Source organism: Bison bison, unplaced genomic scaffold, assembly GCF_000754665.1.
Source record: "Bison bison bison isolate TAMUID 2011002044 unplaced genomic scaffold, Bison_UMD1.0 scf7180017864040, whole genome shotgun sequence".
NCBI classification, from domain to species: Eukaryota; Metazoa; Chordata; class Mammalia; order Artiodactyla; family Bovidae; genus Bison; species Bison bison.
Genome location: NW_011494612.1, coordinates 6,818,224 through 6,828,813, shown reverse-complemented (window position 1 = coordinate 6,828,813; position 10,590 = coordinate 6,818,224). Strand labels below are relative to the sequence as shown.

The 10,590-nt window shown below is 39.9% G+C and overlaps 1 protein-coding gene across 1 annotated transcript in view; it reads left to right on the top strand.

Moving 5' to 3' along the window:
* SPATA16 (spermatogenesis associated 16) overlaps positions 1–10,590 on the top strand; it is a 112,714-nt gene that overhangs the window by 65,497 nt on the left and 36,627 nt on the right. Inside the window, exon 6 of the mRNA XM_010835281.1 lies at positions 8,248–8,412. Within this exon, the coding sequence (XP_010833583.1) occupies positions 8,248–8,412 (165 nt within the window). The remainder of the gene's footprint in view (positions 1–8,247; positions 8,413–10,590) is intronic.

The following is a 10,590-nucleotide window of genomic DNA, read 5'->3' as shown; positions in this document are numbered from 1 at the left end:
AAGCAGAAATAGATGTTTTTCTGGAACTCTCTTGCTTTTTCAATGATCCAGCAGATGTTGGCAATTTGATCTCTGGTTCCTCTGCCTTTTCTAAACAAGCTTGAACATCTGGAAGTTCATGGTTCACATATTGTTAAAGCTTAGCTTGGAGAATTTTGAGCATTACTTTACTAGTGTGTGAGATGACAATTGTGTGATAGTTTGAGCATTCTTTGGCATTACCTTTCTTTGGGATTGGAATGAAAACTGACCTTTTCCAATCCTGTGGCCACTGCTGAGTTTTCCAAATTTGCTGACGTATTGAGTGCAGCACTTTCACAGCATTATCTTTTTGGATTTGCAATAGCTCAACTGGAATTCCATCACCTCAACTAGCTTTTTAGTGATGCTTCCTAAGGCCCACCTGACCACATTCCAGGATGTCCGGCTCTAGGTGAGTGTGAGTGATCACATCTTCATGATCATCTGGGTCGTGAAGATCTTTTTTGAACAGTTCTGTGTATTCTTGCCACCTCTTCTTAATATCTTCTGCTTCTATTAGGTCCATACCATTTCTGTCCTTTATTGAGCCCATCTTTGCATGAAGTGTTCCCTTGGTATCTGTAATTTTCTTGAAGAGATCTCTAGTAAATCGGATGCTAATCTAAACATTGGAACTTGATCTTTATTTACCCTTAAGGTAAATTATCTAATCCCTCTTTCCAACCGAGGGAAAATATGCCCTTTCTATTTTTCAGTCTTAAAAAAAAAAGCCCAAAAATAAGACCTGAATTAATCTGTGCTAATTTACAAAATTTAAGCTCCTTTATTGAAAGTACATAAAGGGAACTTCTCATTAACAGGCTATAAAGGTTGCAGATTTCCCTTCTTAAAATATTTTTCAAAAGATCTTAAAGCTGGAAATTTTAAAGATTTCACCATTTGTGGCTTTTGTATTCCATCATTGATTTGATGTTCTTACCTTACAAGGGGAACCAAGGGGGTCATCACCAACAGCTACTTAACATCTGTTCAGCAGTTTATCTACCTAGTAACATTATTCAGCATTTTAGAAAAGCTATAAAACCCCTCATCTATTTGCATGATCTGTAATTAATTCTATGCGTTACAAATCCAAAAGCACACTTTCACTGATTTTCCTACCACGTAACTTCCCCTTCCTCACAACTGTGTTCCACTCAATTATCTCCCCTATACTTCTATAAATAAAAATGTATCTCTGTCTTAGTCATCTTGGTCTGTCACACAAAGTACCATAGATCAGATGACTCAAACAATAGAAGTTTATTTTCTCACAGTTATAGAGGCTAGAAGTCTGGGATCAGGTCAGGTTCTGACAAAGACCCTCTTCTTGGCTTGCAGTTAGCTACTTTCTCTGCATCCTAACATGGCACAGAGCAAGCTCTGTGGTGTCCCTTCTTAAAAGAGCATTAATCCCATCATCAGGGCCCTGCCTACTCTCATTATCTTGTGTGCACGCTCAGTTGCTCAGTTGTATCCAACTCTTTGCAACCTCATTGACTGTAGTCTGCCAGGCTCATCTATCCATGGAATTTTCCAGGCAAGAATACTGGAGTGGGTTGCCATTTCCTTCTCCAAGGGATCTTCCTGTGTCTCCTGTCTCTCCCATATTGGCAGACAAGTTCTTTACCATTGGCCACCTGGGAAGCCCTCATCTCATCTAACCCTAATTACCTCCCAAAGGCCCCATCTCCACATTGGCCTCTAGGGCTTCAACCTAGAAATTTTTGGTGGACACAAACATTTAGTTTATAGTAATCTCACTGACTCTACTGCAAATCTGGGGTCCTGTTCTCCAATTCACCCTCTACTGCAACCTCCTTCAGCCACACACACACATACACACAGCCTCACCACCCCATCTTAATTAGATGCACAAACACATATCATCATTGTCATTATTAGACCCTTGCAAGAAGTGGAAAGAAAGTGAAAGTGTTAGTCACTCAGTCATGTCCAACTCTTTGCAACCCCGTGGACTGTACTCTGCCAGGCTCCTCTGTTCATAGCATTCTCCAGGCAAGAATACTGGAGTGGGTAGCCATTCTTTTCTCCAGGCAGTTTTCCCAACCCAGGGCTTGAACCCAGATCTCCTGCTTTGTAGGCAGATTTTTAGCATCTGAACCACCAGGGAAGCCCACAAGAATTCTTGTGGAAGCCTTGCTGACAAGAACCATCACCACGTAGTATCATTTCAGTTCATCTGCACATGGTTAACCTTGCAGCACCAGTGTGCTGCATATTGGGGAGGTGATCTGTCTGTGCCATGGTTCTTTGGGGAAATACCCACCATAACTTGCTACTTGTCAGGAACCTGCCACATTGAATCTGTTGCCAGTTCAGATCTCCCAATGCGTTGTGAATAAAGGTTAGGCCAATCTAGGCATCAGGCATTTCTTAAACACTTTTAACTCATTTTCCTCTCACGTTACAAGGGGATTTTGCCCACTTAGAAATGTGTACACACATGGATATTTATGTGTCTATAAAGGGATTTAAAAATCATAATGAATAAGATTTTTAACATCTAATGAATAACTCAATCTTATTTAGAATGAGTCAGTTGTTATTTAGTTGCTAAGTCATGTCCTACTCTTTGCAACCCCATGAACTGTAGCTAATTTGACTCCTCTGTCCATGGGATTTCCCAGCAAGAATACTGGAATGGGTTGCCATTTCCTTCTCCAGGGGATCTCTCTAACCCAGGGATCAAACCTCCTGAATATCCTGCACTGACTTGTGTATTCTTTACCGCTGAGCCACCAGGAAAGCCCCAGAATGAGTTGATAACACTTTGCTACTTCAAGAGATTTCATCAACTTTCTTACTTTTGCGTCTATGGAAAATAATAGTTGTTGGAAAATTGTCTCTAAGAGCTTGAATGAAATTGAAGTGAATGAGTCCAAAGGTACCCAGGGACCAAAAGTATATCCAAATACTGGCCTCTAGGTTTCTTATTATATGTCCAACCACAGCTTCATAAAGCAGGACTGAATCAAACAAGCTGCAAAAGTAACCTAGGTTAAGGAAACAAGTAATGAGTCGCTGAACAGAAATTATTCCTACATGGTACAATTAACTATGACCCAGGAATCCCTCAGCAGTGTTTTTAGGATCCCCTGAGGTGTGTTTTTTCTTGTCAGATGTCAAATGCCATCTGTTTGAATGTTTAGACACTTCAGTGTCCTTGTTAGTTCTGACCCTACCTCATGACACCTGTAGAAAAAAACTTTTGTCTAAGACCATCTGTGTAACCCCTAGGATGTCACTTAACCTCTGAGCTTTTTTCTCATTTATAAAATAAGCTGATATATGCCAGGCTCACCTCACACAGTTGTTATGAGACCAAAAGTATACAATCCACCTTGAATCACTTTGTAAAGTATTAAGAAATTTAAAAATTTTAATTATTTGTATTGGTTTTCATTTGCTTTGACAAAAGGGTTGTTTTGGAGATCCTTCTTTTTCTTTATAAAAGCCATGTACTTTGAAATTATGTATTCTTATAAAATGAAGACTGTGCAAGTGTCCTGCAGATTTTAAATGATTTTCCTTAGATCACTGATGAACTTAAATCTCCTTAAAAAGGCAGGATTATGGGTGTCATCTCCCATCATGCCCACAGTAGGACTTCCCAGAGAACATGAATTTTCACCTCTTGCCACAGGTGGCAGAAAGAGTTGGTGAAGGTGACAAAGACATTCCTGGTATAAGGTTTCTATGTCTCAGAAAATAATTCTTAAACTCTGACACCAGTTTCCTTCCTTTTATAGATTCTTTTGCTAAGTATATAGTTCAGTTCAGTCTCTCAGTCGTGTCCGACTCTTTGTGACCCCATGAATCGCAGCACGCCAGGCCTCCCTGTCCATCACCAACTCCTGGAGTTCACTCAGACTCACGTCCATCAAGTCAGTGATGCCATCCAGCCATGCATGGCCAAATAAGAATGATTCTGGCATTTTAAGAGTTATTGTCTAAAAGATTCTTCTAGTTTCCTATCTGGTGGCTTTGAATCCCACTGAACATCAATCCCATTCAACCAACTGCTCTGCTTTACCAGTATTTTTTCTTCTCTGGTTCTTTGTCCTAATTATCTCACAAGCTACTGAATGCTACTATGCTTTTCCATTCATTAACTTTATTGGCTGCTGTCAGTTTAAAACCTTATGTACTGTGCTTCCTGGGGTAAATGTTAAAGAGTTAAAATAATAAAATCTCTCGCCATGCATGAAGCTTCTTTCACAGGCTGACTTGCCAAAAAAATGACCTAACTAACCAGGTTTTAAATACCTCATTAATTTCACTTTTAATTTCTTCCAAGTGAAGCATAAAAGATGTTTACACATGCACATTCGAAATGAACAATAATATGTGTTTCCTACCCCCTTTTCTTTGCAATGAATGTTTCTATGTATTATGTCAAATAGAAATACATTCCCAATACTTGGGCTCTGCTTTTCAGCAGTATTAGATTAGCAGTGCCACTTATCTTCCAAACATTTATCCATACCTGCTATTAAATCTAGACAAGTATCTGGAGGAAGCCTTCATCTGAACTTGCTGTTTACCTAAACTTCATTGTAGCTAGGTGCAGTTTTAGCTTCAGTCTTGGCCACTTTATTATACCCTCGCCAGCAGCTAAGCAGTCTTTTGATCACTCCTAAAGTCTCACTGGGAGGGCTGCTTCCCTTTAGATTTAGCCCTTGTGAGCTAATTCCTTCATTTTTCATTGTTTCCTTTATTTTCTTAAAGCAACAGCATTAAAGCATTCCTGCTGGCATCTATTCATTCTTATTTTTGTTTCATTTTATCGTTCAAAAGTCCCAAACTTGTTAGAGGTGAAATATTAACCTATCGTTTCCTAATAACCAAAGTTGCAATTGGTCTGGGGTGGGCAAAGGGGAAGGGGGGGAGGGCTATTAGCACTCAACTATATTCTTTCTGTAGCATCCTGTTGGTAAGGAGCACTTCCTGTTTTGTTATGTATCCAACAATCAAGCTAACAAAGCACCATTGCCTTCCACTATTTTTATTTTCCTTATGTTTTGGAAAATTACACTGATAGATTATGTTCCTGAGCAGGCTGTAGTTGTTTCTGTTCTTTGGAGTTGAGTCACTACACCACTTTCCTACAACCAGCCTTATTGTTTATTTTAAAGAAGGACAAAGAAAGCAATTTTTCTTCAGAAAGAAAACTGTGTCTCCTGCAACTCGCTTTCCTCTGTTTGACAGTATCCCATTGTTTAGCTACATGTTTAAACTCAGTGGGTAGGCTGGCTATTTCGTCAATTCAAAGAAAGGATCTCAAATCCACAATTTGCAATCATTTCTCCTATAGGTTTATAGGTTTTCAGATAAATGATTAATCAGAAATAGAAAATTAGTGGGGATTGACAGACATTAGTAAAATGGCTGAGATAGCTGTAAGGGAGAAATACAGCAAATACAAGGCAATGGTGCTCAACTTTGCTGTATTACCAAGATTCTAAGAAAGTACCAGAGAGGTTGCTGTCAGTCAAGATGTGCATGACATTTCAGAAAGCACTGCCTTACAAATTCAAGTTAAAATTTTGATGTTCTTTAGTAATGCTGGTTTCTAATAATTTTTCTCCTTAATGGAAATTCTATTTTAAGAAGAAAAAGTCATGTCTGCCTTCTCTAATTTCTGGGCGGGGGGGAATCTGGCTTTGTGAGCATGCACAGATTAAAATAGTCCATGTGCAGATACTAAGCTTTACAGTTTGTTCTCCAATTTCTGTTTGAGGTTATCTGAATACTCAGGAGGGCACTTTGCTAAAATTCCTATTTCCAGGGCCACATATCACAAGATTGTGAACCCAAGACTTTTTTTTAACCCTTATATACCCTCTTATGTCAGACGTGAAAGTGAAAGTGTTAGTCACTCAATCGTGTCTGATACTTTGAGACCCCACAGACCGTAGCCTGCCAGGCTCCTCTATCCATGGATTCTCCAGGGAAGAATACTGGAGGGGCTTGCCATTCCCTTCTCCAGGGGATCTTCCTAACCCAGGAATTGAACCCAGGTCTCCTGCATTGCAGGCAGATTCCTTACCATCTGAGCCACCGAAGAAGCCTGTACTTCTTTCTAAATAAAAAATGTGAGAAGTTTATGATAAACTATGTCTCTATAAAGTAGTACAATTTGAATAAACTTCTTAGAGAAGGTAAAACATCCTCTTTTATGGATGGCAGTAGCAAACACAGAGGTGGGTTGCTGGGGTCCAGCCCCGGCTGATCCAGGGTATTCGAAGCAGGGACGGTGTCGGCGAGGATCAGGAAACAATAGCTTCAATTAGATATTAATTAGAGATGTAAAGAGTAATAGAATGAGGATAGCTCAGCAGGAAAATTCAGTGGAGAAAAGAGGCTGAGTAGCTTGGTTTACGCGGGAGACCAATAAAACTTCAAGACAAGAAGTTTGCACCACGTCGGCCGCAGGCGTCCTTCCATTCTCCCTAAGGAGAGGAGACACTGAGGCCTCCCTGGTCGGATCTTAGAAGCCCAGGCAAAATTAGTAAGCATGGCGGGTTCCGTGCTCCAGATGGAGACTCAGCTAGAGTTTGAGAGAGAGAGAGACATGGGGAAACCAGTCTTTCGAGGAACCAATCCCAATTCTTTATTTTTCATGGTCTACTTTTATACACTGAGATGTTATGCAAAAGTCATGCGGGGTCAGCAGTCATGACTTTTATCAAAGTCAGGTGCTTCATACAAATGTATACAGAGGTCTTAGGGGTGTTACATCATCTTCTGGCCAGGGGGCCTGCTGACAATTTATGACCCTCTCCTTGTGACAGCGATCAGTCAACCAGGACACTTTTTTCTCCAGGGGTGATTATTCTTAAAATAGATGCCACCCAAATAAAGTTACATTCCTATAGGGTGACGGTGTAGTGGGTTTTAGTTAAGGAAAGAACTTACTTAGCCTAAGGTCTAATGTGATTAATATCAAAGGTTAATACTTATTTCTTCTATATATTCATTAATGTGTGTAAGGGCAGGGGATGGGGAGACTTAGCAACAAACATTGGCTCAACAAATGAAAAACCCTTCACCAATACAATTTCTAATCAGCCCATTATACTTATACTAATAGTTTTCTAACTTTTCTAAGGAACCTGTTTTTAGAAGGTTTAAAGCATCTCGTGCCTCTCACGGTTGGGAGGCTGTGACCAATCACATGTGGCCAGACAAGCCTATCAGGCAGGCTAGAGAACCTTCAGAGGAGTTTATAGGTTAAAACACACTCTTGTCACGCCCAGGAGTTTTTAGTAACTGGAGCTCTAAGTTAACTCCTTCTCCGAAAGAGGTGGTGGGGGACAGGCCCCCGTAAAGTCAGAGGTGTAGGTGAGAGCACAAAGTAGCCAAGTAGGCAGGCTCTGGTTATGGGGGTAGATGCTCGAGGATTTCCAGGGGGACTCCTGAGGCTTGATCCCGCCTTTGCATATGTCAAGCCTCCTTACTCATGACCTTTGGTGGAGTGCCTCATGCCGGCCCCCAACAGTGGGCTGCTTTCCCAGTTTTAAGAAAGTCTCAAATACCAGTATATTCATGGGGGTCGGTGGTCCTTACAAGTGCACCATAGTCTATTTCAAGATGGATTGCAATTGCTGGAATGGTCCTAGGAGTCAGAATAAACACTACACTACCACAAGGAGAGAAGCCAGAGTCCATGGCCATCCAATAAGAACTAAAGATAAAATCAGAGCTGGAGATTTAATGTAAGTCACCAGGGTAGGACAAATTGCACTTGCATAATATTTTTCAGGATTCAACTTGTATAAGATATCATCCTTTGTATAAACCAAATAGTGGGCAACTATTAATTCTTATTATACCTTGGTGACATAGACAAAGTCACCCCCTTTTAAATGGACACAGCTCTGTGGGATCCCCACTGTGAGAGTAGAGTTCAAGTTCAATTTAATCCCTCTTTTTCCCCCTCATCCTGGCTTCCTTAGGCAGGGCCATCTGTAAACCCTTCTCAACAGTCCTGCAAAGTGTTCTCTTTTCTATACATTTGTCTATTTGAAGGAAGGGTACAGACAATCCTCTAAAATAACAGAAGAAAATATTTATTTGCACTAAATGCCATTAATTCAGAGGCACTAAATATATTACAATGAGCCCTGATGTTATTCTTCAGGGAGAGGTTATTTCTGTGTTTTTTTTCCTAAACCATTTCCTTCTCTCCTGGGAGACTAGGGGAGTTTTCGTGCATGCTCAGGTGTGATGGAGAAGTTGCAATATGCCAGCCTTCTCAGCCGGCTGCAAAGAGTAAAGGAACAGTCCCAGGTGATCAATCAAGCAATGGCCGAGCTAGCAACCATTCCCTATCTACAGGACATCAGTCACCAGGAGGTGGAATTGGTAAGCATCTGTTTTTCTTTGTTCACAAGCCCTGAACCGACAGAAGAGTGATATGGTCTGAAAAAGAATGTAACAATAAATGGCAGTCCAAGGGCAAACTCTCCAACTCTCATGAAGCATCCTAATGAAGAAACTAGAAATTACAGAAAGGGGTGTGTGTGTGTTTCATTTGCTCACCCTGACTAGCTAGCTTCCCTTTATTTTATAGCAAGACTTTTGTAATGTATGAAAATATAGAAAAGGGGTGATTATTCATATTCTGAGTCAGGCTTTTTTGTTTCAAGTAAAGTGAAATTTTAATAAATTGTTTTTCATTCCAAGACATGTTAATATATGATTCTCTTTGATGGAAAAGAGGAAAAAAAAGTAATTGCTGGATAGAAAACTGACTCTACAAAACTGTCTTTAGAGTTTTCTTATTCACTTTGAGTGTCACATATATGTTTGTAGTACCAACCCACACACAACACGCGCGCGCACACACACACACACACACATACATTAAGAGAGTTGTCTTATTTGAGGGGAAAATGTAGTCAAATGGTGGGGTGTTTTGGGTTTTTTTTTTACTGAATTGACCAGTTAATTTAGAAAACACAAAGCCTGTCAAAAACTAGTTGAAATACCTAGGATTAACTACTCTACTACCTAGAGTTTTATACAGAAGACAAAAGAGTTTTATACAGAAAATTGTAAGACACTGATGAAAGAAATCAAAGACAACATAAACAGATGGCGAGATATCCCATGTTCCTGAGTTGGAAGAATCAATATTGTGAAAATGACTATACTACCAAATGTAATCTACAGATTCAATGAAATCCCTATAAAATTACCAATGGCATTTTTCACAGAACTACCACAAAAAGAATCTCACAATTCATATAGAAATACAAAATACCCCAAATAGCCAAAGCAATCTTGAGAAAGAAGAATGGAGCTGGAGGAATCAACCTTCCTAACTTCAGACTATACTACAAAGCTATAGTCATCAAGACAGTATGGTACTAGCACAAAAAAGAAATATATAGACCAATGGAACAACATAGAAAGCTCAGAGATAAAGCCATGCACCTATACATGCCTTGTTTTTGACAAAGGAGGCAAGAATATACAATGGGGCTAAGATGGTCTCTTAAATAAGTACTGCTGGAAAAATTGGACAGCTACATGTAAAAGAATGAAATTAGAACACTTCTAACACCCTACACAAAGATAAACTCAAAATGGATTAAAGGTGTAAATATAAGACCAGAAACTATAAAGCTCCTAGAGAAAAACATAGGCAGAACACTCTATGACATAAGTCACAGCAAGATCCTCTATGATCCACCTGCTAGAGTAATGGAAATAAAAACAAAAATAAACAAGTGGGACCAAATTACTCTTAAAAGCTTTTGTGCAGCAAAGGAGACTATAAACAAGGTGAAAAGACAACCCTCAGAATGGGAGAAAATAATAGCAAATGAAACAACTGATGAAGGATTAACTTCAAATATATACAAGCAGCTCATACAACTCAATACCAGAAAAACAAACAACCCAATCAAAAAATGAGCTAAAGATCTAAACAGATATTTCTCCAAAGAAGACATACAGATGGCTAATAAACACATGAAAAGATGTTCAACATTGCTCATTATTCAGTTCAGTTCAGTTCAGTCGCTCAGTCGTGTCCGACTCTTTGCGACCCCATGAATTGCAGCATGCCAGGCCTCCCTGTCCATTACCAACTCCCAGAGTTCACTCAAACTCACATCGGTGATACCATCCAGCCATCTCATCCTCTGTCGTCCCCTTCTCCTCCTGCCCTCAATCCCTCCCAGCATCAGAGTCTTTTCCAATGAGTCAACTCTTCGCATGAGGTGGCCAAAGTACTGATCTCCTTTAGAATGGACTGGTTGGATCTCCTTGTAGTCCAAGGGACTCTTAAGAGTCTTCTCCAACACCACAGTTCAAAAGCATCAATTCTTCAGCGCTCAGCATTCTTCACAGTCCAACTCTCACATCCATACATGACCACTGGAAAAACCATAGCCATTATTAGAGAAATACAAATCAAAACTACAATGAGGAGTCACCTCACATTGGTCAGAAAGGCCATCATTAACAAATCTACAAACAATAAATGCAGGGAAGGGTGTGGAGTAAAGGGAACATTCTTGCACTGTTGGTGGG